The sequence below is a fragment of the Myxocyprinus asiaticus genome, chromosome 26 (assembly GCF_019703515.2).
Source record: "Myxocyprinus asiaticus isolate MX2 ecotype Aquarium Trade chromosome 26, UBuf_Myxa_2, whole genome shotgun sequence".
Classification (NCBI taxonomy): domain Eukaryota; kingdom Metazoa; phylum Chordata; class Actinopteri; order Cypriniformes; family Catostomidae; genus Myxocyprinus; species Myxocyprinus asiaticus.
The window spans coordinates 27,599,494-27,626,623 of NC_059369.1; the positions used below are offsets into that span (position 1 = coordinate 27,599,494).

A 27,130-nucleotide genomic window follows, 5' to 3' on the forward strand; every position below is an offset into this window, starting at 1 on the left:
ATTTATTTATTATGATTTTTTTTTTATTTTTTTTTTGTTATTAACAAATCCAAAATAAATTTATTAGTGAAAGATGTACCTGTTTATATTTACCTTAGCACATGCATATGAAGGCCAGTGACAAGTAACGTGTCAGTGAGAGAAGTTTCAAATATGATCTTGATAATATTTTATCAAAATTAATGGTTTGATGCCATTTTCCCTAAAACTTAAAATTGCAAGTTTCAAAAACTATACTTGTGACAGTCCAAAAGAATGTTGAATCATAACTTGGGTTTATTTATTTTATTTAAAAAAAAAAATTAAATTAAAGTGCTTATGTACAATGTAATAAAAACAACAAAAACAGTAGTGATGTATACTACAAAAAATACATTTCACAACAGGGTTTTTCTTTACATTGGCAGCAAAATGTACAAATACACATTTACATTAAAGTTTACAAGACATTAACTTACAATAGGTCAGGGCTTCTTGGTGTGGCATTATAAAGAATGTATCTGAGCATTTACGATAGTAGACTACAGTCCAATAACTCATGTCTGAGTCAGTTCAGCACTGAGTCAGAGATAGAAATATGTGACTATGACTATCTGTACGTGACTAAATCTACTGCTTGCAGGTAGCAGCTGATGTACAGTGAATGTTTCACATTGTCTACTCTGTAAAACAGCACACTAGTGATGAGTTGCTGAAAAGGATGAGAAAATTTACTTCTAATTTAAATTATTTTTGCATGAAATTGTGATAGTGATTTTCAAACAGAGGTCAGTGTATATGTAAAACAGTTACATACATTTTACAAATACATAATTTTTTTCATTCTTTTTTTTTTTTTTTTTTTTGTGCTTTAAACACATTCGGTAAGTGTTCTGTATGTGTGATAGATGTATATATTAGCAGACCTTTGTAAGTATTAGCACAGTGGAGACTCTTGCAGTGGACTGTTGCACAGACAACCATTCAATATACAGTGGTTTGCGACTTTACAAGAAAATAGGTAATTCTACTATGTAGTCCATCAGAGCAGACATGCATGTGAGGTTTGCTTTCTGTTCACATGTGTTTGATTCACGAAAAGGCTACAAGATTACATTTGTTTTTCCACACAACCTTTGAGTCACAATAGGTTGTCAAAATGTTGCTTGGAGGCATTAATAAAACCATCTAGCTACAGAATTTTCAAGAGAACATTCATTCCCGGAAACTTCCCTTTAAACCTTTCCCACATTCTGTGCAAATATAAAAGAAATGCATTCTGGTAAAAAAAAAAAAAAAAAGCAACATGCTGCCTATATTTCATCCAATCCCAATATAACATTAATAGCTTTGGAATACCTCCCCTTAAAGACACAATATACACCAATCAGCCACAACATTAAAACCACCTGCATAATATCGTGTAGGTCCCCCTTGTGCCTTCTTCCCTTTGTGCATTCTGCTGCCATCTCTTCCCCAGGTAAACAACACACACGCACCCAGACGTCAACATGATCTGAAAGAAAACGTGATTCATCAGACCAGGCCACCTTCTTCCATTGCTCCATGGTCCAGTTCCGATGCTCACATGCCTATTGTAGGTGCTTTCGTTGGTGGACGGGGTCAGCATGGGCACTCTGACCATTCTACGGCTACTCAGCCCCATATGCAGCAAGCTGCGATGCACTGTGTGTTCTGACACCTTTCTATCATGGCCAGCATTACGTTTTTCAGCAATTTGTGCTACAGTAGCTCTTCTGTGGGATCGGACCAGATGGGCTAGCCTTCGCTCCCCACACGCATCAATGAGCCTTGGGCGCCCATGACCCTGTCGCCGGTGTTGTGTCGGACTCGGTTTTCCCGTGGGGATCTGTTTCCCCCAGCAGATCTGTATGGGAGGAACAGTATCTGACGGTAACATTCTCTGCTGTCAGAATATGTTCCCCCATGCACAAACCTAAGCTTAACCCTTCCCTATCCTACCCTATCCTACCTACCCTAACATAACCTACACTTTACTACCTACCCTAACCCTAACCATAACCCCATACCCTATTGGGGCTAGGAAACAGATTCTGACAGGGAACACATTTCGATACAACACCGGTTCACCGGTTGTCCTTCCTTGGACCATTTTTGGTAGTTAATAACCACTGCATACTGGTGGGAACACCCCATAAGACCTGCCGTTTGGAGATTCTCTGACCCAGTCATCAAGCCATCACAATTTGGCCCTTGTCAAAGTCCCTCAAATCCTTACGCTTGCCCGTTTTTCCTGCTTCCAACAAATGAAATTCAAGAACTGACTGTTCACTTGCTGCCTAATATATCCCACCCCTTGACAGGTGCCATTGTAACGAGAAAATAAATATTATTCACTTCACTTGTCAGTGGGTTTAATGTTGTGGCTGATCAGTGTAATTATACAACTTTGTGATCAAAGTCATAGTCCATCAGCAGCATGCCCAATGCACAGCTACTTTGTCAGATCATTTATGATAAATTTAAATAAGACACAATGTTTCAGATGAAAGAATTGGTGTGTTCGACTTCATGCAGCGCTGCACAGACCGATCAGCGCTGGAATTGAATCAGTGCATGTTGGTTAGAAATTTTGCCCGACTTGAACCGGTGCCACTGCCGCGTGACCATTACATATGCCATCAAAGTACTGCGGGAGCGATTCGAGAGCAGCCGACTGGTGCAGCCTCTGCAGTTGCTCCAGAGGAGCTGCACAAGCTCTGAATGACGACACAGCTGATTCACCATTGGCCAGACTCACAACGTGACAGCGGTTACATGTTTCATGGGCTGCATTCGCAATTGCGTACTTCACATTCTACTTTGACTAATTCTGCTATGTCAGAAATAAGAGTAGTGTGGTAGAATGCCATTACCATGGTGTTTATTCTGACACCTCCAGGTCAGAGAAAACTCTCACAACTCTGCGTTTTTATAACAGTACATCATATTTATATCATGCTATATTATGTTTGTCATAGTCATATAATTTTTATTCATAAAAAATCAAAATGATTACTAATACTAACTCCTTTATTGGTATTAAAATAATACAGGCTTTTATTGGACTTTCTTCTTATACAAACAACATGCACTGTATTAAGCAGCACATAACCTTTTCAAATGAACAATGTTTCTGACATCTGTCAGAACATCTGTCTGTCTATCTGAACTCCACTTGGTTGTTTCAGACCATTCTGGCACCCTAGGCGAGATCCCTATTGCTGCCCCTGTTGGGGGTGGGGGGGGTTCTCCTCTTTGGTGACCACCTAGTTCGCCAATGCCTAGAAACAGTCCTGCGACTTCGTCTGCAATAAAGAAAGCAAACATAGCGTGATCTACCGTGACTGGGGTAGGTTCAGCAGACGACGAGAAGCGCAAGTGTCCGGCTTGATGGCTCTTCTCTGGCAAATCTTGACGATCGGCAAATCAAGATGCATTTCAAGTCAAACACACCTTATTTCTAGAACACTTTCATACAACACATAACTACATTCACAGTACAAATGTCTGCACGATCTTTGAAGATTAATGGTGATGAAATTAAATATATTACACACTTGGGTGTTGCAATATATAATGCTTGCCTTTGGGATTTTGTGTGTGTATGTGGTAAAAATCGTAATACAGGATCCGGGAAAAATCTTTTGTGTGTGTTCTTAAATATACATTTTTACATAGATCCTGACATTGTGTGCGATCCTGATGTATGCTGCATTAATGTACATAGTTGTGTGTCCTGTTTTGTTATTTCCATGCCCATAACTCTGTAACCACTTACTGTTTTATAGTGCCAAGCCCAATTTGAAATTGAACCACTACAACTGACTATTTATAATGGACTGTTTCAATACTCCATATGTCATTGCTCCCACCCAAAACATCTGTTAGCCTGCCTTTGACTTAAGGTGTTACAGTGAACATGGCACTTGTCATGAAAAAACAAAAAACAAAAAAACAAATCTGCTGGTCACGCTACATTTCTTCTTGAGCACAGATCTCATAACTTAGCTTAAAATTGGCATGTAATGCCTTAACCGCATAACTGTACGTGTTTGCATCCAGTGAGGACAGGAACATTTCCATTCTGTCCAAATGTAAATACATAATTAGAATTTTAAAAGCTTCAGTTTCCACATGGCAACCTGTGTTTTTAATCAGAGAGAAGTACACTTTTGAGTCAAGACTTTGAGAGATCTAAAATTTTTCACTAAATCAAAATTTTGGCACAACAGACCACCAATTTGTATCAGCAAATAATCTCAAGATACGTAAATTCAATTTACTGTTTTATCCACAACTTCAATGATCTATTACATAGAAGGTCTACTCTATATCACTGGTCCATTAGCAACTGATTTTGGTTGGAGGGTGGCAGTAAAAGCATATTGAGATATCTGCCTGATAGACGCTGCTTTCAAATTTTGGTGTCTTATGTTCAGAACTTAGTTTGAGCCTTGGATATACTTATGGTATTGCTAACACGCCTTCTTTGGAGTCCTCCACATCCTAAAACCCCACTGTGGGCTCATCTCTTATGCGATTGTCCCTCAATCTCACTTGAATACTTTATTAAATGTGTATCTCTAAAAAAGCAGTGTAGAATACAGAGGACGTGGCATCACTTATTGTACTAGGACAGCTGTGTGCTGTTTGTTAGCTCTCTGCATGATGCATCTCCATTCAGTTTCCTCTAAGTGATTTGCATAGTACAGTATGCTTGCTATTTGCTGAGGTCATGGTGATATACTGCGTAAAGGTTTTTGCATATATCATCTTGCTTTTTCAAAACTTTTGATGTACCACTATTCCTTATATTCTGTTTAATGATTAAATGTAGGCTAATCATCTAATTACAGGCACTATGTTTAGCAGAGAATCATAATCGACTTTGTTATAGACTAAAGTTTGAATTAGTATTTAGTTGTTCACCGACTGCTGGTTCCATCTGCTGGACAACCAACTCTAAATAGCAGATTCAGAAAGAGATGGGAGCATGACAGGTTATTGAACCCTGAGGGCATCATATTGCTTTCACACAGATGCCACCGGACAATTAGGACGGACTGGGCAGGTACATGTGGAACCACTGGATCAGTGTCACTCAGTGCCCATCATAAGCGTACTCTAGCATAGCTGCAAAGGACTTGCGTCCCACTCGTTGTGGCTCTGAGTGCTTCACAGACTTGGCAGTGACTGAGAATTATGAACAGATCACCAAGACAAAATGAGAGGACAAAGTGCAAAATAAAACCCAGTGATGGTATGTTTCCAGACATTTCAGTATGTCCCTCCCTTGGTGCTGTTCAGTCAGAGGCCACTAGTATTAACAGTCATTCCAAACCACGGTTTCAGTGGCATCTTTCTAGACTTAAACAATGGAGTCTTTAATCTCTGAGCCCAGTCGCACCCGAGGCCGCGGGCATGTCGGCGAGATCTCCACGTGGCTCTCCTTTAAGTTCAGTGGTCTCCTCTCAGATTCTGAGAAGCTCTTACTGTTCTCAGGTGAGGAGCAGTCATGGGTGGGTGTACTGCAGATGTAGTTATCATTGAGAGTCTGGTAGCCCTTGTGGTCAGACACAGAGGGCGGGATATTGTTGCCATTTAACGGAAGGCTCTCCGTATGCTTTCCAGGAATCCGTGGTTTCTTTTGTTGCATGTTGGGGCACTCACTTTCCTTTAGCATGGACTTCATCCGGTCTCGGTTCCGGTAAGCCACGAACAGAGACAGGACCACCAGGGAGAAGACGAGTAAGGCACATACCACAATCAGTTCATTCCAGTAAGTTTTGGTTTTCTGCGGTGACCACGTTTCTCCAGGAAGGATAATAGCCTCCCCCTGAGGCACTATCTGTGTCCGGGACCGTCCAATCAGGGTGGTGCTTTCGGGCTCTGCTTTTACACAGTAATTGGCCAGAAGATGTTGGTATCCATCTTCTTCAGACCAACATTCATAGATTTCCTCCCTGTCCACTTGGGCAACCACCACTAGCCCCCCTTCAGGACTAGGGTAGACAAATCGCTCTGCAGAATTGCTGTACACCCATCGCCTCTCGGCCAAGTTGGAACGCAGCTTACAAGGTAGAACCGTAAAAGTGTTGGCTGGAATTTGTATCACTTGACATGATTGCACACCTGTGGGTTAAAATGGGTTATTAGCAACTCATAAATCAAACATTTTACATTGCACATCCTAGCTGGAGGCACTATATAAATGTGTTTAATCATGCCACAATGTTTTACCACAGTGTTTTTAGAACTGGCATAGATTGCCTTTGTTTCTTTCACTCTATAGCGCACTTTGTGGTTTGATGCTAACAAGCTCTTCAAATATTCAAATGTCATTGTGCCATATTAGATATTTTAAAGGAATGTTCTGGGTTCAATACAATTTAAGCTCAATCGACAGCATTTGTGGCATAATGTTGATTATGTGAGTATTTTAACATTCAAAAATTGGCCACATTCACTTCCATTTTAAGCACCTCACTGTAACTGTAACCACACTGTTTTTTTTTTATTTTTTAAGAAAACGAGAGGCAAGTCAAAATTAATTTTTGTGGTAATCAATACTATGCCACAAATACTGTCGATTGAGCTTAATTTGTATTGAGCCAGGAATATTAATTTAAGGCTTCTACTTACGTGGTGAAGGTGGTCTTGCAGAACGGGGGCTAGGTATTGTTAATTTGCACATGCCAGTGTTGGCGTCATCTACATCTTGTTGCCACTGACTGGGAAGAAAAGAGCAATGTAAGTGTACTGTAGTCCTAGCATTCATTTTAAGTGCATGTATGTTTAGTATGTGAATGTTAGAAACAAAATGTAACATTGCATTACGCTTATCTGGATACAGTTTTAAAACTGTTAGTATACTGTACTTGTTGGTTTGTAATTGTAAATGAGTAGATGGGTTGTACAGTAAGTTAAACATACAAACCTCTTGAGTGGAGCATGTCTGAAATTTAAACACTGCTTCCCTGTCCAGACACAGTAAGGATCTCTAGACAACACACATTCTCCACAGCTTTGGTAGTTGGAGCAGTTGGCGAGAGGGATTTCAACCAACCCAGAATAGCTGGACACAAACAACAGCCCCTGTTGGAAACGAAAACACAACAGAAATGAGACACGTCTTTAGGAAGGCCACTCCTTAGGACAACCACTATCTACAGAACCATGACACATTTTGTAGACAGATGCCAGAATACATAAAAGCTACTAGGTGATTATTGCAAAGACAGATGCATTAAGACATTTTCAGTTAGTTCTTATGGTGTGCCACTATATATGCGAGCTGTACAATGCCCCATGTAAGCAGCCTGAGTTACACACAACTAAAGTCTAAAGTGAGTGGTTTGTGGACAGAGCAAACAGTGTTAGTCTCCCATCTGCACACAGTTCCCCTTTGAGGAAACAGGGATGTAATTATCTTAGTTAGGATATAGTCCTTTCCAGGCTTTGCCTTATCCAGCCACACTGTCATTTCACCAAATCACATGTTCTCCAGTGTGCATGACAAGGACAAAGAAAGTAGATGAATTTAAGAGGACAATGAAGTACCTTCTCATCATCCAGTTCAATGTGTTGTACGGGCTGAGGCTCAGGGAAAACCTCCAGCTCCTCAATGATGTGCATCTTATTCTTAACGTTGATAGCTTTGTGAATTCTGCCGTCATCTGAAACAACATGAATGACATGAGATGTTGTACTCAAGGGTGTGGACCATTTTATCACCAGATAGCAAAACATCAATGTCTGCACTGATCTGTCAAGTGTCTTGCAAGTTATTGCGACCAGTGGAAAGAGCTTTGTGCTGTATTATCGCATTCAGTTGTTTGGCGAAGGAATCTTATCATATCATGTCTGGTAAGGTGTAATGATGCTTTGGGCGCATATGAATGTGCAAGATCTGTTTTGAGGGTGTGGAAAGAGCAGGGTCAGTTTGAAATAAAACGGAAAAAGTGGATTTCCGAAAAGCACACCTGGACCTGCCTGTCGAAAATTATTATTGGCCAACGTATGCCTATGTCAAAGTGTTTCAGCAAAAGTAAAACATTTGTCAACATTTGGTCACATGACACAGCATCACTTTCACAAACCCCTGTGCAGGGGCAGACTGGGACTAAAAAGTGGCCCTGGACTTTCTGGCCCAGAGCGGTCCACCAAACCAGGCCCGCAACACACCACACCATAACACACTGGCTCATTGATTTCATTTTACGGCTCAATTTCAAATTGTGTTGAAAAAAAGACATTTATATTGACTGCCAGTCATGACAACGGGCCCCACCAGTGCAAAATTTGTCAAAACTTTAAAACATATGAAACCACTGTAAATGTGATGAGTGGATCTTTTAGAGAAAGCACTAAAAATAAGTACTTCATAGATAAAAAAAATAACATGTCAGAAAACTTTTTTCCCAACATACAGATGTTAGGTTAAAATGTACATGAAAGTACAAGGGAAAGTGAGCATTTAAGCAAGTCAGCAAGATTTTAAAGATCTTAATCACCTTTCAACTTTTTTCTAGAAGTGCAAATAAACTATTGTCTAAGTTAATATGAGGTTGTGGAAACAACAAGTATAATAATAATATATTAGCTAAACAAGATCATAAAATGTGGTTTAAAATAGTTAGATGAACAAAGTGTCACACAGCAGGACACTGTTGACAATGCTTAAAATTTCATGTCAATTACTTACATAACTATGTGTAAATGTTTATTTTAAAAAATCTGTGAAAACAAATTTGGCCAGAATAATGCACATAATATACAAATATAAATATATGTAAAAATAAATAACTAAATAAACATACATTTTAAAGTGCAGAAATGTGCAGACATTTTACAGATTAATTGCTCATGTTTTCACTCTATGTGATTTTGTTGCATCTTTATATCTGCAGTGTTTTAATTCCTTCCCCAGACTATTCTTAAGAAAACGTGAAAAGCCCTATGCTTTAACAAGTGCTGTTTCTGCTATCCTTTAAATAAAGTATAGCTACTCAAATAGCTACAAAGTAATATTTTTCATGACTTATTTATCAGGCGTGAACATTATTCAGCAAGCCATGCTTCAGCTCCCAGAAATGCTTTGCAGTATTAATAAATTAATCAAATGACTATGTACTGCTCATAGCTTTACTGTTTGCTGATTTGATTTACGCTGCTGTTATTGTATTTGTTGTAACTTGCAGTTATTTGTCATTTAGTGATTATTCAGAGCTCATTTTATACTTAATATGTTGTTTTTAGTATTAATATGTTGTGTTATCACCATTATTGTGATTTGTATGTCAAATAATAAGGTCCAAATGAGGTACGAAGTTGATGCGCTCATACGGATATGCGCTCCGATGTGTAAGTAATTTCAAAATAAAAGCCATTGAATTGGCCAGTCCGCCCCTGCTCTTGTGTTTTTCTCCAGGTCCTTGTGATGCACAATCTTATTTGAAATCAATGGATTCACAACATTCTCTGACGTTGTGTCCAAAAACTATATGAAACTTCAAAAAACATTTGAAGATACAACAAAAACAAGATAGCATCATTAACATTTTCAAATCCAGTAGCAGAACAAGGAATATTTGTTATTTAGCAGATCTTGTTCCAAATTTGTTGAAATCAGTCCAGGTTTCACTAAAAAACAAAGAGTACTGAGAAAAAAAAGGCTAATTTAAGGGCTGAATATGTAGTCACACACCTTTTCGGCTGTCTAAGACAAAGGATAACATTCTGCTGCATTAGATCAGTGTTTGATTTCCAAGGACTAAAATCCTGGAATTAAATTCCCTTGTGATGCAGGTAATAATGGGGCTTGGGACAGGAATCAGAAAGCTCTTATGGAAGAATGCTAGTTTAAAATCAGATTTACTCTAGTCTGTAATGGGCTTAGGTGCTAAACAAATCCTGACCTGGCACACTTCCTCTGACACTGGGGACAAATGTATTAGCTCTAGCCTAGTCTGATTTCAGCCTATACTGATGCTGTGTCCGAATATCCATACTTCCCTACTATATAGTATGCCCAAAACAGTATGCCAATGGAGTAGTATGTCTGAATCCACAGTATAGCAGTAAGCGGATGACCTACTATTTCCGGTAAGGACACTTTACGATCCCATAATCCCTCGGGAGCTGAGGTGACGTCACATTCAAAAGGCTGGATTTAAAAGAACGGCAGTGAATTGCGAGTCGGACGGCTCTTCTCAACAATAAGTGCTATATATACCAAGATAATTGTTCATTGTTCTTAAATGGTGCTTGTTTACAAAACCAGAGCAGATAGTTTTCGTGGTTGTTGTTCTCACGTCACATATTTGGGTCACGTGACAATGCCCACGTCCCCGGATGAAGTATGCCCTTCATCAAATATAGTACACACTGTGACAGTATGCGGTTTCTGATGCAAGGTGAGACTCCCAAACCCACAAGTCACAAAACAGGAGTCTTTCAGTAATACGTTTAAAGGGATAGTTCACTCAAAAATGAAAATTCTGTTATCATTTATGCACCCTCATGTTGTTCCAAAAAATTACTTTTCTTCTTCTGTGGAATCCAGCTGAAATGTTAGGCAGAATGTTAACCTCAGTCACTCTTTTTCTTCCCATACAATGAAAGTGAAGTCAAACATTCTGCCTAACATCTTCTTTCGTGTTCCATGCAAGATAGAAAGTCACATGGGTTGGAAACAACATGAAGGTGAGTAAATGGTTATAGAATTATTCCTTTAACAGGCATATGTGTGGGTTTTTGCCCTCACCTGTGCCGATGAAGAGCACATCGTAGGTCTTGTGGACAACCTTAACTCGGTGCACAGCAAGCTGTGTGTAGCGCACGTTTCGTTTGAGCAGCAGAGGCTGGCTGCGAATAACGCTATCCATGAGGAAGTGGTCTTTCACAAAATTCAGCACTTTATCAGGCATGTGCAGGGAAGAGGAGATCCCTTGGGCACGGGCAGCATTGGTGATGCACTGCAGGATACGGAGAATGGAAAAACAGGGTTGATTTCAGGACAAGCAGACACTTCATAAACATTGTGAATCTCAATCACTCTTTTCCTCAATCATCAGATGGCCATCCAACCATTTAATGTAAAGGAATGTGATATGGTGAGTGGCAGGCTGAGTATTCTGACATTAATGCAACTTTCAACACAAACACCAATGTTCAGCCAAATTGGAACAGTGATAGAAGAGATCTTGTACTCAGATAACCTGAATACACAGGCATACAAGCTCTGGTCCAGACGCTGACTGAAAATGAATTCTGGCTGCTAGAACTTGCATCTGATATTCTAAAAGGCAACCAATCACAAAAAGATGTTCTTTAGTAATCAGCAAATGTCACTGTGCATTTTACCTTTTTTGAAAGTATTAAGTATTTGATGACCCAAATGACTTTCTTTCCTCTGTGCAACGCAAAAGGGGAACTTTTAAAGACTACCTTGACACTCTTTTCCATAACATGAAAGTGATAGGGATAAAAAAAAAAAAAAAAAACACTCTTAAAAGCCATTAGATGTGTTGCGTCAGGTTTGACTTCAAAAGTTATTGGGTCTTCTTTGTCTCATGATTAAACATCATTGAAGAAACCTGAGTTGATGTGCCTCATGGTGCCATATTTGATTTGAGAACTAAAGAAGTGAGGAAGATTTTCAGTGAATAATGACTAGTTCATCACACAAAGCTACCGTAGTTTCAGAAGACTAATGCATATAGCACATGAGTTGTATGGACTACTTTTAATATACTTTGATGCATTTTTTTTTTTTACCTTTTAGAGTTTGACAGACCCAGTCCCTATTCACTTTGAATATATGGAAAAATGGCTAGGTGGATTCGCCTTTTATTTTCCACAGAGGAAAGAAAGTCATATGGGTTTGGAACAACATAAGGGTGAGTAAATGATGACAGGATTTACATTTTTGGGTGAACTATTCCTTTAATAGCTTGTATTTGCAAAGTGATTTGACTCTAGTAATCTTACAAAGTAACATATTTTAAAAATGGCTAACAGAGGACAGTCAAACATACCGCCCCAGGTCTCGGTTCTGGCACTGGGTGGTTGTAGGCATACCACTGCTGCGTCTCCCGATTTACTTCCCGGTAACGGCCATTAAATGCCTCTTCAACCTGGTCCATGGTGAATGCACATACAGCTGAACTCCCTGAAGCACCTTTGTACCTGCACACACAAACACAAGATTTATTTACAATCTGTTTGTATAAGAATAATTATTAAAAATAGACTGTGCATACAATAGCAGGCTATTTGACTCACACCTGTACAGTAGCTCACAACAAATTGAAATACACACAAAATGCAAAATCTGGCTGCTTCTCATTTAGCCACAGACAGAACAGGTGCGTGGGAGAGCGTAAGAGGGAGGCTATTCTTTTTGTGATTAACATTTTTTTTTATTGATTCATATATTAAACAAAGAATAGCAAAACATATACAAACAGAATCAATACTTAACCCCCACTAATTGATTTTGTTTGTATATGTTTTGCTATTCTTTTGTTTAATATATATAATCATGTAATTATAATCACATGATTATAGACACACACACACACACAAAAAATAATATAATAATAATAATAATAATAATAATAATAATAATAATAATAATAATAATAATAATAATATATATATACAGTTGTGCTCAAAAGTTTGCAAACCCTTGGAGAATTGGTAATATATGCACCATTTTTTTTAAAGAAAACATGAGTGAGCAGGCAAAACACATTTCTATTATTTCTTATGGGATTCATATTCAACTGTAGGTTATAACAGAATAGCACAATCATAAAACAAAACAGGGCAACAAAGAAAAAAATGAAATGACCCCTGCTCAAAAGTCTGCATTCCCTTAGTTCTTAATACTGTGTACTGCCCCCTTTAGCATGAATGACAGCGTGCAGTCTTTTGTAATAGTTGTCTATGAGGCCCCAAATTCTTGCAGGTGGTATAGCTGCCCATTCATCTTGGCAAAATGCCTCCAGGTCATGCAAAGTCTTTGGTCGTCTTGCATGAACTGCACGTTTGAGATCTCCCCAGAGTGGCTCGATGATATTAAGGTCAGCAGACTGTGATGGCCACTCCAGAACCTTCAACTTTTTCTTCTCTAACCACTGGAGGGTCAACTTGGCCTTATGCTTAGGGTCATTGTCGTGTTGGAAAGTCCACGAGCGTCCCATGCGCAGCTTTTGTGCAGAAGAATGCAAATTGTCTGCCAGTATTTTCTGATAACATGCTGCATTCATCTCGCCATCAATTTTCACAAGATTCCCCATGCCTTTAGAGCTCATACACCCCAAAACATCAGTGAGCCACCACCATGCTTCACAGAGGGGATGGTATACTTTTCACTATAGACCTTGTTGACCCCTCTCCAAACATAGCGCTTACGGTTGTGACAATAAAGCTCTATTTTGGTCTCGTCACTCCAAATTACAGTGTACCAGAAGCTGTGAGGCATGTCAAGGTGTTGTTGGGCATTTTGTAACCGGGCTTTTTTGTGGCATTGGCTCAGTAAAGGCTTCTTTCTGGCAGCTCGACCATGCAGCTCATTTTTGTTCAAGTATCATCATATTGTGCTCCTTGAAACAACCACACCGTGTGGGTTTTTTTTTTGTATCCCAAACAATTCTGCTGGCAGTTGTGGCTGAATTCTTTCTTGGTCTACCTGACCTTGGCTTGGTATCAAGAGATCCCTGAATTTTCCAGTTCTTAATAAGTGATTGAACAGTACTGACTGGTATTTTCAAGGCTTTGGATATTTTTTTATATCCTTTTCCATCTTTATAAAGTTCCATTACCTTGTTACTCAGGTCTTTTGACAGTTCTTTTCTGCTCCCCATGGCTCAGTATTTAGCCTGCTCAGTGCATCCACGTGAGAGCTAACAAACTCTTTGACTATTTATATACAGACAATAATTGCAATTTAAAAAGCCACGGGTGTGGAAAATTAACCTTTAATTGCCATTTAAACCTGTGTGTGTCACCTTGTGTGTCTGTAACAAGGCCAAACATTCAAGGGTATGTAAACTTTTGATCAGGGCCATTTGGGTGATTTCTGTTACTATTATGATTTAAAAAGGAGCCAAACATCTATGTGATAATAAATGGCTTCATATGATCACTATCCTTAAATAAAAGACAGTTTTTTGCATGATCAGTCATATTTTCAAAATCAATGCCAAAATTTCAAATTTCTGCCAGGGTATACAAACTTATGAGCACAACTGTATATATATATATATATATATATATATATATATCACAAACATTAACCACTACACCTCTCTCTCCACTGCCACTCCTCGAGAGCCCTCCAAAAACACCAGATATTTGCCCCATTTACCCACAAATAAGTCCAAACTCCCCAGTCTTCTAGATGACCCTTCCTCAAAAGCCACCACCCTCCCCATCTCCATGCACCACTCCTGAAATGGGGGCGCACCAGCTGACTTCCATCTCCTTAAAAACAATTTGTCTGGCAGTCATGACGCTGGTTAGGACCCAACTCTTTATGTGCCTATTCTCCACATCAATGACCGCCCCATTGCCCAAAACACAGGATCTGGGGAAAAACAAAATCTGATTGCCCAATACATCACACTTAAAACTCTGAACCTTCAACCAAAACTCTTGGATCTTAACACATGACCAAAAGACATGGGTTCCTTATCTGCCACTCACTCGACGTTGTGTCAATGTATTGACACTAGGGGTCGCCCTTGGGAGCCCCAAACACCTCTGACATTTGAGAAAAGGCCAATGGGAATTGGCGAGTGGAATTTGCATGCCACTCCCCTGGACATACGGGTATAAAAGGAGCTGGCTCTCAACCACTCATTCAGATTTTTTCTTCGGAGCCGAGCGGTGTTGATGTATTCCACTGCCAATCCATTCGCCCCTGTAGAAAGCAAGCGATTTCCGCGGCTGTTGGATTTCACAGCGCATCACAGCGGTTTCTCCCCCTCTCGCACAGATAGATGCATAGAACGCCCCTGGGTGCTTCGACAGTGCGCGTTGAGTCCTAAAGGAGTATATTTCTCCCTAAAAGAGTATATATTCCCTAAAAGAGTGGGCACTGATGGAAAGCGTCTTTTTAAAGATGCCTTTCCGGTTATGTGCAGTTCCTGGTTGCGGTCGTTATCTCTCTGCTTCTGACGGTCACGATCGTTGCCTTAGGTGTCTGGGCTCCAGACACGCTGAGACAGCGTTCTTGGATGGTTCATGTCCGCACTGCAAGAACATGACCATGGCCACATTGTGATCGCAGCTTTCCTTCCTCAAAGAAAAGCGAGCGTCTGGCATCAGGATTGGTTCGCGGCAGTAGAGCTGAAGGATGTGTACTTCAACATCTCAGTTTCTCGTCTTCGAGGGCCGGGCGCACCAGTACTTCGGTCGGTCCCTGTCGCCGCGTATCTTCACGGAAGTCACAGAGGCAGCCCTTGCCCCGCTAAGGGAAGTGGGCATCCACATTCTCAACTGTTTCGACGACTGACTGGCTCTAGCTCACTCTCGAGACTTGTTATGTGCACACAGGTATCTGGTGCTCAGGCACCTCAGCCGGTTGGGGCTTCAGGTCAACTGGGGAAAGAGCAGCTCTCCCCGGTATAGAGCATCTCTTTTCTTGGGTTGGAGTTAGACTCAGTCCCTATGATGGCGTGCCTCACGAGCGAGCACATGCAGTCAATGCTGAACTGTTTGAAGTTGTTCTGGCGGAGCACGGTGGTCTCACTGAAGCATTTTCAGAGGCTCCTGGGGCATATGGCGTCCTCGACGGTGGTCACAGCACTTGGGTCGATGCATATGAGACCGCTTCAGCACTGGCATCAGACTCGAGTCGCGAGATGGGCATGGTGCCATGGCACACATCGCGTGGTCATCACGCTGATCTGCCGCTACTTGTTCAGCCCTTGGACGGACCTTGCATTCCTGCGGGCAGGAGTCCCCTTAGTGCAAGTACCCCAGGTGCGTCATGGTTACAACAGATGCCTCAGAGCATCTCAACAGCGGACAAACACGTGCTTGCCCTGGATCAACGGTCAAAGCCTCCGCAGGGTGAGCAACACTGCCAGCAACTCGAGGCAGTTTATATGCCAACACAGTCACAGCCCTGTCCAGGAACCCGCGGCTGCATGCCTGTTGCACACGGCGCCCAAGCCACGGGCTCCTGGACAGGGCTGTGACTGCATTGGCATATCAACTGCCTCGAGTTGTTGGCAGTGTTGCGTTGCTCACCCTGCGGAGGCTTTGGTCGTTGATCCAGGGCAAGCACGTGTTGTCCAGACAGACAACACAGCGATGGTAGCGTACATTAGCCGCCAATGCGGCTTGCACTCGCGTCGTATGTTGCAATTCGCCCGCCAACTCCTCCTCTGGAGTCAGCAGCGACTCATGTCATTGCGAGCCCCTCACATCCTGGGTGAACTCTACAGCATGGCAGATGCGCTGTCACAACAGGTCATGCTCAGTGGAGAGTGGAGACTCCACCCCAGGTGGTCCAGCTGGTTTGGAGTCGATTCGGTCAAGCGCAGGTAGGCCTGTTTGCTTCCCGGGAATCCTCCCACTGCCCGATCTGGTACGCCCTGACCAAGGCTTCCCTCGGCACAGATGCATTGGCACACAGCTGGCCCCGTGGGCCATGCTAGTATGTGTTCCCTCCAGTGAGCCTATTTGCACAGACCCTGTGCAAGGGTAGGTGCTCCACATGTGCTGGTTGCCTGTTTGTAACCCCGTGTGATGTATCTTCCACGAGATGGTTTCCCCATTGGTAAACCCATGTCTTCCTTGGGCAGAGTCCCCCTCTGCCACCAGTCGCCGTGTTTGTAGAGATCCATCCCCTTTGGGTAGGACCTACCACGACTTGTCCCCAAGGTGCGGGGGACCATACGGCACTCGTAGGAGCGTTGGGGGAAGTTACGTGACAGCCAGGTGCACTGGCTACGAGGCACGCAATGGTTTGCCCATCTCGCACCGCCAGTCCACGTAACACAGTTCAGCTAGTTGTGGTGTTTTGTATAGGGACCCCTAGTGTCACTACATTGAAACAACGTCGAGTGAGTGACAGATAGGTCCTGGTTACTTTTGTAACCTCCGTTCCCTGATGGAGGGAACAAGACATTGTTTCCCTCCTGCCACAATGCTGAACTACCTGCTGAAATGGCCGGGACCCTCTCTCAGCTCCTCAGCACAAAACCTGAATGAGTGGTTGCGAGCCAGCTCCTTTTATACCTGTATGTCCGGGGGAGTGGCATGCAAATTCCACTCGGCAATTCCCATTGGCCTTTTCTCAAAGATCAGAGGTGTTTTTCTCTACAGAGCAGGTGGCACAGCTGTAAATACCTAAAGAACTGAGATCTGGGAATCCTAAAATGTTGAACCATATTTTCAAAAGATCTCAACACTCCACTCTCATATAGGCCACCAAGTGTATTAACCTCCCTCACAATCCACACTGACCAGCAGAAAGGGGACTTATTAATACGTAATTTTGGGTTCAGCCATATGCTCGAGGCAACATTGAAATAAATGTCCGAATTAAACACTTTTGTCACTTTTGCCCATACCGCATGCAAATGCGAGATAACGGGGTGTGACTTAACTTCTCTGGTTAGTTTAATAGAAAGGCTTTGCAATGGCAAAATAGGGGCAAGAACTTCCTGTTCAATACAAAACCAGGGAGGGGCTCTCTCAGCTGGAAGCGACCAATGAGCCAAGTATCTGAGACCGAATGCATAACAATAAAGCAAAATCTTGGGTAGGCCTTGCCCATCTTTGTTAATCAGCCTATGTAACTTACTGAAATGTAATCTGGGATGCTTACCATTCCAAATAAAGGACTTCGCTATGCTATCAAATTGCTTGAAATAAGAGAGGGGGACATCTACAGGGAGAGACTGTAGCAGGTAGTTGAAATTTGGAATACAATTCATTTTAATAACATTAACCTTCCCAATCATAGATAAATGTAATGAAGCCCACCTGCCCACATCGCTCGAAAACCTTTTTATTGAGGGGTCAAAATTAACTCTAACTAAATCAAACAAATTTTCTGGGAATAAAATGCCCAAATATTTAATGCCCTGTTTGGGCCACTGGAAGGTGCCTGGCTGAAAACCGTTACTGGGCAGTACGCTGTCAGAGTCAAAGCTTCAGATTTAGACCAAATGACTCTGTATCCTGAGAACTTATAAAAGGAATTAATAATTCTGTGGAGGCAAGGCATAGATCTAGTGGGGTCAGAGATGAATAATAAAATATATAATATCATAATAAAATATCATCTGCGTAAAACAAAAGCTTATGTGCCATACCTCCCACCACCACCCCTGGAAAATCATCTTCCTTTCTTATCGCAGCTGCTAATGGTTCCAGGGCAAGACATAACAATAATGGGGAAAGAGGGCAACCCTGCCAGGTGCCCCTATCCAGAGTAAAATAATCTGAAATTAACCCACCGCCGCTACCGGGTGTCTATAAAGTAACTTAATCCATCCAATAAAAGTATTCCTGAACCCGTATATTTCCAAAATCTTAAAAAGATAACCCCATTCTACCATATCAAACGCCTTTTTGGCGTCAAGTGAGATGTCAGTGACTGGAGTCTGATCATTCACCACTGACCACTGACCACATGATATTAATGAAACACCTAATGTTATCAGAAGAGCTGTGGCCCCGAATAAACCCCACCTGATCTATATGTATAAGAGATGTCATAACATTACTTAATTGGTTAGCCAATATTTTAACTTCTAGCTGGATCAGGGAAATTGGACAGTAACTCTTACACTTGCTTGGATCTTTGTCCTTTTTAAGAATCAGACTGATCCGGGCTTGTGTCATGGTTGGCAGAAGCTTTCCATTCTTGAATGATTCCATATAAACTTCTAGCAAAAATAGAGCCAGTTCTGTGGCATAAGATCTAAAAAAATTCAGTGGCAAAGCCATCTGGCCCTGGAGCCTTGCCTGTAAGCAGGGCCTTAATTACCTCGTCAAGCTCCTCCAAGGTTATCTCAGAATCAAGAGAATTTTTTGCTCAGTCATCAATTTAGGGAGTTCTAATGGTTCCACAAATTTTCTAATATCTTCATCAGTAGATGAAGACGTGGAACTATAGAGATCACGATAGAATACTTTAAAAGCATTATTAATATCAATGGCCAAGTTAAATATTTCACCACCAGCAGATTTCACTGAGGGATTGGTAGAAAAAGACTCTCTCTGCTTTATATATCTTGCCAAAATCTTCCCTGCTTTGTCCCTCGAAAAAATATGACTGTCTTGCCCTGAATAGCCAAAACTCCACCTTCCGCGACAAAATAGTATTATATCTGTATTTCAATTGGGTCGGTTCTCTGAGGCCATCAGACGACATTCGGTGCTTCAGCTCTGCCTCGGCACTTTTAAAATTCCCTTCCAATTCCACGAGTTCTCGTGCTTTGGATTTTTTGGTGAATGAGGCATGCTGTATGTGTGTGTATATATACAAATCTATTTTAGAATAAATCTAATGAACTGATGAACATTTTTTATAGTCCCTACCAGATGGGTTCAAAAGTCTCCAAATATCTGTAAGACAGAGATTTTTAAACATCCTGTGAAGCAGCAATGTTGCTCAAGGTGGCTTACACACTTTTGCTTCACTACGATCAAGGACTGAGTCCATCAATAGATGAAAGTCTCCTCCCAATATTATATCATGAGGGGTGCCAGCAACATCCCTTCAAGATCTATAAAAAAGCCCTGATCATCAGCGTTAGGTGCATAAATATTAGCCAAAATCAACCTTTGCCTCTGAATTTCTGCTAAAACTATAATGACTCTTCCTAATTTATCTTTAATCTGTTTAAGACATTTGAATTGTAGATGTTTATTTATCAATGTAATGACTCCCCTGCTTTTACTTGAGCCAGCAATAAAGAATACATGTCCACCCCATATCTTCCCAAATTTGTCAACTTCCTGCGGGGAAAGATGTGTTTCTTGAAGAAACACTATATCATATTTCTTACGTTTAAGAAAAGAAATAACCTTCCTTCTTTTTATGGGATGCCCCAACCCATTCATATTCTACGTGGAGAGAGACAATCCACTCATATTGACATCTGATATTTTGACATATTAGAAAAAATTGATTGTGTGTCAAAAACAAAATTATAAAGACCACATTCCAACATTGGTGCAACAATCAAACCCTGAACCCCCCCCCCCACAAAAAAACAAAAAACAGAAAAAAGGCAAACATGCGCATTAACCCCGCGCACGACAGCACATCCCTCAAAACTCAAACAGTCCATGTATGCTACGAGAGCGCCCGTGACAACTTTGCCGTCGGATTGCTCAAGTCCGGTGTTTCTATAAAAATTTTGTGAGACATACAGAAGAAAATCTATTAAACAACATACAGAAGAAAATCTATTAAACAAACTCCAGCCAATAAGTGGGATAAACACAAAGAACGTGTGGATTCATCCACATAACTGTCCCGAAGGAGTGTTACTATACACAACATATTCTAGCTGCAAGGCGGAACCAGCACAAAAAGAAACAGAAAAAAGGTGCCCAGTTTCCTCGGACGGTCAAGTAGCATCTATTCTCAACCTGGCCTGGAACATCAGTGCAAAAGTGACCTTCCGTTGATGTAAGAGTTTCTTGCACTTCTCGAATCGATCGCAATTCTCTCTTATTGAATTCACAAAGAAATGTTGTGGTTCTTCCAAGAAAGCCTTCCTTTACTCCTCGCCTTGTGTAACACAAGATCTTTATCGGATGATCTCAGAAATTTGGCCAGAATTGATCGGGGCGTGTCTCCCTCAGTGGATTGCCAGGCCGGAACTCTGTGAGCTCGCTCAATTTCCAGCTTATGGCCTGTTATGTTGAGCAGACTCAGAAAGAGCCCATCTAGAAATTCCACCATATTCTGACCCTCTGCTCGCTCAGGAATTCCAACAATTCGGACGTTGTTCCACCAACTATGATTTTCCATATCCTCCAACTTTTCCCATACACGGTCCAAGTCCGCCTTGGTCGCTAGCAGATTAGCAGCTAATTCCCTCTCCGATGACTCCAGATAATCAATCTGTTTCTTGACATACGCCACTCTTGTAACCACATCAGTGAATTTCGTCTCCATGGCAGTGATCGATCGACGTATTGCAGCAAGATCCTCCAAATCAGCAACGACCTTCGCCAGCATTGCCGACATGTTCAGCAATTCATGGCAAATCTCTTTCACCTGTCCGGCCAAATTGACTCCTTGATTGGAGGCCTCCAGAGGGGCGTCAGCTTGAGCACGTAAGTGTTTTTTAATGTCTCCAGAGCCCAAGGATTTTGAATTCTTTGACATGTTGTCTTCCTACACTGTTATGGGTCAGGGTATATCAAATCTCACCGGTTTATATCATTAAAAGTATCAAAACTAGCAAAGCGCGCAGAGCTCGTCATTCACACGTCCGAACCTTGCATGGTGTCACGTGACTCCCCAGAGGGAGGCTATTCTGAGTCTCTGCACTCTTGTTGTCATCTCTTGCCTGTCCTCTATTTTTCTGCCCGTTTCAACCCATGTTAATGCACTCAATCAAAATGCACAACTCCCACACTAAGTATGGCAAAAGGATCACAATCTGGATGAGCTCCAGGTATAGTTCAATAACAACATTATAGGAAATGGGAGCAAACTGAATTTCCTCCTTTTGAAAGGTGTATAAGTTTACAGAGAAACACAAACAAAGCCACAACTCTATGTATTGGATGTAAACAAAATGTATTTATATAGGTAATATAGCATAATACATTACCACTGAGAGGTGAAGACGCCATAAAACACAGTATTCTTCCAGTCCTCTTTGCTGGGGGTCAGTACAAACATGTCCTGTATGATGTTGAAGGGAAAGCCATCATCAGGAAGCGAACAAAGAAGCTGGGCTTTTAGAAAGGTTGTCCATTTCTTCTGAAGAACCCTCTCTCCACCTTTATCACCCTGTGAGATAACACAAACATGCAGAAATGAGTTCAGCTATGTGTGGAGGACATTTGCATTGATTTGATGTCACCATTTCTGCAAGGGGGAACTAGAAGATGCCTCAGTCGCCATCTAGAAATTCAACTCAATGAAACAATCAATGGATATTATCGTGATTATGATGACTGCTTTCAAATAAGGGGGAGAAAAGGGGGAAACATGCCTTGTTCACAAAACATGCCTTGTTAAAAACAAGGTTCAGATAAATGTGTTACATATTCTCTTACAAAAAAAAAAAAAAAAAAGGCAATGGAACAATTATTATTATCTCATATGCATCAACCCAAGCGGTGTGGCCTCTGCTGAGGATGCCATATGCCCCAGGAGCCTCTGAAAAAGTTTCAGTGGAAATGCTGTCCTCTGTCTGAATGCCTTCAGACAATTCAGCACCGACTGCACGCGCTCGTTCGTGAGGCGCGCTGTCATCGAGACTGAGTCCAACTCCAAACCAAGAAAAGAGATGCTCTGAGCCAGGGAGAGCTTGCTCTTTTCCCAGTTGACCCGAATCCCCAGTCAGCTGAGGTGCCGGAGCACGAGGTCCCTGTGTGCGCACAGCAACTCTAGAGAGTGAGCTAGGATTAGCCAGTCATCAAGATAGTTGAGGATGCGGATGCCCACTTCCCTTAGCGGGGCAAGGGCTGCCTCTGCAACCTTCATGAAGAAGCGAGGGGACAAGGACAGGCCTAAGGGGAGGACCTTGTACTGGTATTGCCTGGCCTTCGAACGCAAACCGCAGGAAGGGTCTGTGTCGAGGTAAGACTGAGATGTGGAAGTATACATCCTTCAGGTCTACCGCCATGAACCAATCTTGATGCCAGACGCTCACTAGAATGCGTTTTTGCATCAGCATCTTGAACGGGAGTCTGTGCAAAGCCCGGTTCAGTACTCGCAGGTCCAGGATTGGTCGCAACCCACCGCCTTTCTTCGGTACGATGAAGTAAGGGCTGTAGAACCCTTTCTTCATCTTGGCTGGAGGGACAGGCTCTATTGCGCCCTTGTGCAGAAGGGTAGCGATCTCCGCGTGCAAGGTAGCGGCATTCTCGCCCATCACCGAGGTGAAGCAAACGCTGCTGAACCTGGGTGGGCGCCTGGCGAACTGAATCGTGTAGCCGAGTTGGACGGTCCGGGTCAGCCATCGCGACGGGTTGGAAAGCGTGAGCCATGCACCCAAACTCCGGGCGAGGGGGACCAAGGGAATGATCACGTCGGACATACCGGCAGGTGGGGCCTCATGGCGGGGCAGAGCTCGAGGTGCCACGTTGAGGGGATTCGAGCCCCGTGGCCGTGCTGAGTCCAGGGACATCGAAGCACTTACCTGGCTCCTGCCGCCCACCATAAGATTGGCCGAGGAGTGGGGAGGAGGAGTCTCATCCCCGTAGTCCACCGGAACCAATCCCGTGTGGGCGTGTTTGTGCCACAGCTGGGCGCACAGGGGCGGGGGGGTCCGCCGCTGGAGCGCCATACCTGCAAAAATGGGATGGTGTTATTCGCACTGGACATGTGATCCAGGGAACAAGAAAACCACTCTTTTGTTGAACTTTTGGGTACCGCAGCCTCTTGGACATGCGGTGAAATTAAATGAAAACGAAACAAAAGATTCTCCTCCTGGCCCTCCACCGGGGGATGGAGTGGTCTGCTCACCAGCTCCAGAGAAGCAGGTCTCCTCGCCCCTGGGTCACCCATCTCAGGGGCACTTTGAAGCCTTCCTTGGGTTCTTAGCAGCCGGCTGTGAGATGGGTGGCATCTGCTTCCTGCGGTGGGCTCCACGCCGGGGCCGGGCCACGGGGGCGGGCTGCGGTGGAGCTGGTGTTGTTGCTGCAGGAGTACGCCCTTGGCGACGAGCAGACGGGGTGCGGGGTCTTGAGCCGTGCCGGGGCAGGATGTGTTGTATGTCCTCCGTCTGCTGCTTCACCGCCGAGAACTGCTGGGCAAAGTCCTCGACGTTATCGCCGAACAGGCCAACCTGGGAGATGGGGGTGTCAAGGAACCATGCTTTGTCAGCCTCTCGCATCTCAACCAAGTTGAGCCAAAGGTGGACCACCAGGGTGGACATCACCTGCCCGAGAGACCGCGCCGTGACCTTCGTTGCACGGAGAGCGAGGTCGGTTGCCGAGCACAGTTCCTGCATCAATCCCGGGTCAGAACTACCCTCATGCAGTTCTTTTAGCGCCTTGGCTTGGTGTACTTGCAGGAGATCCATGGCGTGCAGAGTGGAGGCGGCTTGTCCAGCGACACCATAGGCCTTAGCCATCAGAGACGACGTAAACCTACAGGACCTGGACGGGAGCTTGGGGCGCCCGCGCCAGGTGGCAGCACTCTGCGAACGCAACGTTGCCATGGTCATGTTCTCGCAATGAGGACAAGACCCATCCACGAATGATGTCTCCATGTGGGCAGCGCCCAGACACGTAAGACAGCGATCATGGCCGTCAGAAACAGAGAGATAACAACCGCAACCAGGAATAACACACAAACAGAAAGGCATCTTTAAAAAGACGTTCCGTGTGTGCCGCTCTTTTAGAATGAAAATATACTCCTTTTTTTAGAATATACTCTTTTGTTGTTCTGCCGAAGTGCCCAGGGGCGTTCTCTGCACTCCATGGGTGCAGAGGGGGAGAAGCCGCTGAAATGCGCCGTAAAATCCAGCAGATGAGGTGAATGAACTCGTGGATGAATTCAGCTTCAATGAATAGAACCGCTCGGCTCCTAAGAGAAAATCTGAATGAGTGGTTGCAATGCAAATTCCACTCACCAATTCTCATTGGCCTTTTTTAAAAAAAGCAGAGGTGTTTGGGGCTCCCAAGAGTGACCCTTAGTGTCACTACATCGACACAACATCGAGTGAGTGACAGATAGGGAACATAACATAATGAATACAAAAAGAAATCTGAATTCTATGAAACTACATCAATGGATAAAGAAATTGATATTGCTCATGTTTGTCTTTTGAATACAACTGCTTCATCTGATACCATGAGCAACATACAGTATATAGTATACCCTGTACATTCCCTTCTCAATAGGCACGAGTTTGTTTATGTTTAATATTTGCTAATATTAAAGATTAGCTGCTCTCTTTACTTTAGTATTTTCCACAAAAAACAAAACAAAAAACAAAACAAAACAAAAAAAGCGTTTTAAAAGTTATTCATCAGAAAAATCTCTGTTTAAGAACTAGAGTCCATAATAGTAGTGGGAGAAAAGGTAATTTAGATAGAAAGCAAAAGAAAGGCATATCAGAATGAGAAAACAAATTTCAAAAAAGAGGAAAAGAGGAGATGATGAAAGAGGATTGGGGGGAAATTATGTGGACGAAGGTAAAGATGAACAAAACCACACTATGCATCAACTAAATAGTTTTTTCAGGGCAGCTTTGTATTATTGCCTCATTTGAGCAGAAACTTCATGCTGAACACCTGAACAAACAAATGGACAGAGAGATCAAATCAAAAACGAGAAAAGGAAGAGAAGTTTGGGCAAAGAGACAGACAGATGTGAACTGCAAATGGACTGGACTGTCAGCCAGAGTTACATAAAACAGATCCCAAAAGCACTGTATTTATTCATCCACCTCAGCTGTTCTCCAAGCAAAATGAGCTTTCCTCTAATTATAATATGATTGTAATCCAGCACTCTGGACAATGCCTTCTAACAGCAGGAGAGCAACAACACATCCCAATAAAATAATTTAAAGGGAACGCCCACTCATCATTGAACAGCAGTGCCAAAGAGTTGAAGCCCTGTGAACCTACAGCTGAAGATTGAGTTACACTATAATCCAGGCACCTTAAAACTGAAAGAAAAACCAATAAACCCTCTTTCTACACAGCAACATACAAAATTGCACAGCTAACACAAATTACTTTCACTGCCCTAGTGTCACAAGATAAAGTGTCACACCAATCAGTGGCTATAGTTTCTGAAATGATTTTACACAGGTCACTGCGATTTTGCTTTTCATTGTGAATTGTTTCAGAATCAATATCGTTTGTTGGTCCTGGAACAACCTTCCTGTCAAAGAAAGATAGTCCTAACCCTAACCCTGAGCCCTAAACTTTCCCAGTCTCTGAAATCTGATTAGTTGACAGAAATTACCAACAAGGATGTTGACACAAGAACAACAGGACAAAGAGACCCAAAAGCAGAGGAAAAGTTCAAAGGATTTATTCACAATAAATGTCAACATAAACTGTGCTGGCGAAGTATAAGAATTCCAGAACTGGCTGCAGTAGCAGGGGGAGAAGTACAAATATCCATGCATGCCATGGCCATGCAGAGGGCAGATAGGAAGAGTGTTCGTAGATGGGTGTATGTGTTGTGAAAGTCAGGAGCAGATCCATAGGAAGTGTCCGTTGAAGCATAGTGAGGTGCAGAGAACAAAGTCCAGACGATTAAAAGGCAGTCATATTCCTGACACGCGGGCAGAGATGAGGAATCCTCCACTGGCGATTCATGGGCGTGCGAGAACAAGCTGGAAGGTAACCACACTCCCGACATGCGGGCAGAGACAGGCAACCAAACAGATACACAAGACAGCACCAACTAGGCAAAGAGAGCAAGGTTAGTTGCTTGACATCACACAATAATCTAGCAAAGACAGTGAGAACACACAGGGATTAAGTAGGGGGTGAATTAGAGTAGAACAGGTGTTGCTATCATGCTAATCAGCAGCATGATCAGCTTTCCCCGGGAACAATCAATGTTCCCATGAAAACACTGATCATGCATGCCGGCTTCGCTTGCGAGATATGAGGGAGAGAGAATAACAAAACAAACAGAATAAACCGGCAAACTCACCGGAACCGTGACACATATACCATTCAGTTCAGTTTAGGATTACCGAAGGATTACAGCACATTAACAGTCTTTTTGGTTTTGGATGTCTTTTGCTCATCGTCCAATTGAGTGGAAGTTATATGGTACAGTTTCCATTCCAAACTCTAAGGTCCCTATTCTGAAAAAGATATCTTAAAAACAATAAGAAAAAAATAAGAGCTTAATTGTGTTCCTGTTCCTGTGCTAGCAATGCCAAGATCATGGGTTTGATTCCCAGGGAACACAGAAACTGACTAAATGCAT

General features: G+C 42.6%; 1 protein-coding gene across 1 annotated transcript in view; it reads right to left on the minus strand.

Annotated features, from left to right (window-relative positions):
- Positions 1–263: 263 nt before the first annotated feature.
- The window catches only part of LOC127417258 (semaphorin-4B-like), a 93,898-nt gene continuing 67,031 nt past the window's right edge, over positions 264–27,130 (minus strand). The window contains exons 9-15 of the mRNA XM_051657134.1: positions 21,828–22,009; positions 12,042–12,192; positions 10,769–10,979; positions 7,564–7,679; positions 6,941–7,098; positions 6,646–6,734; positions 264–6,135 (exon numbers count right to left, since the gene is read on the minus strand). Coding sequence (XP_051513094.1) covers positions 5,372–6,135; positions 6,646–6,734; positions 6,941–7,098; positions 7,564–7,679; positions 10,769–10,979; positions 12,042–12,192; positions 21,828–22,009 — 1,671 coding nt within the window. The 3' untranslated portion in view covers positions 264–5,371. The remainder of the gene's footprint in view (positions 6,136–6,645; positions 6,735–6,940; positions 7,099–7,563; positions 7,680–10,768; positions 10,980–12,041; positions 12,193–21,827; positions 22,010–27,130) is intronic.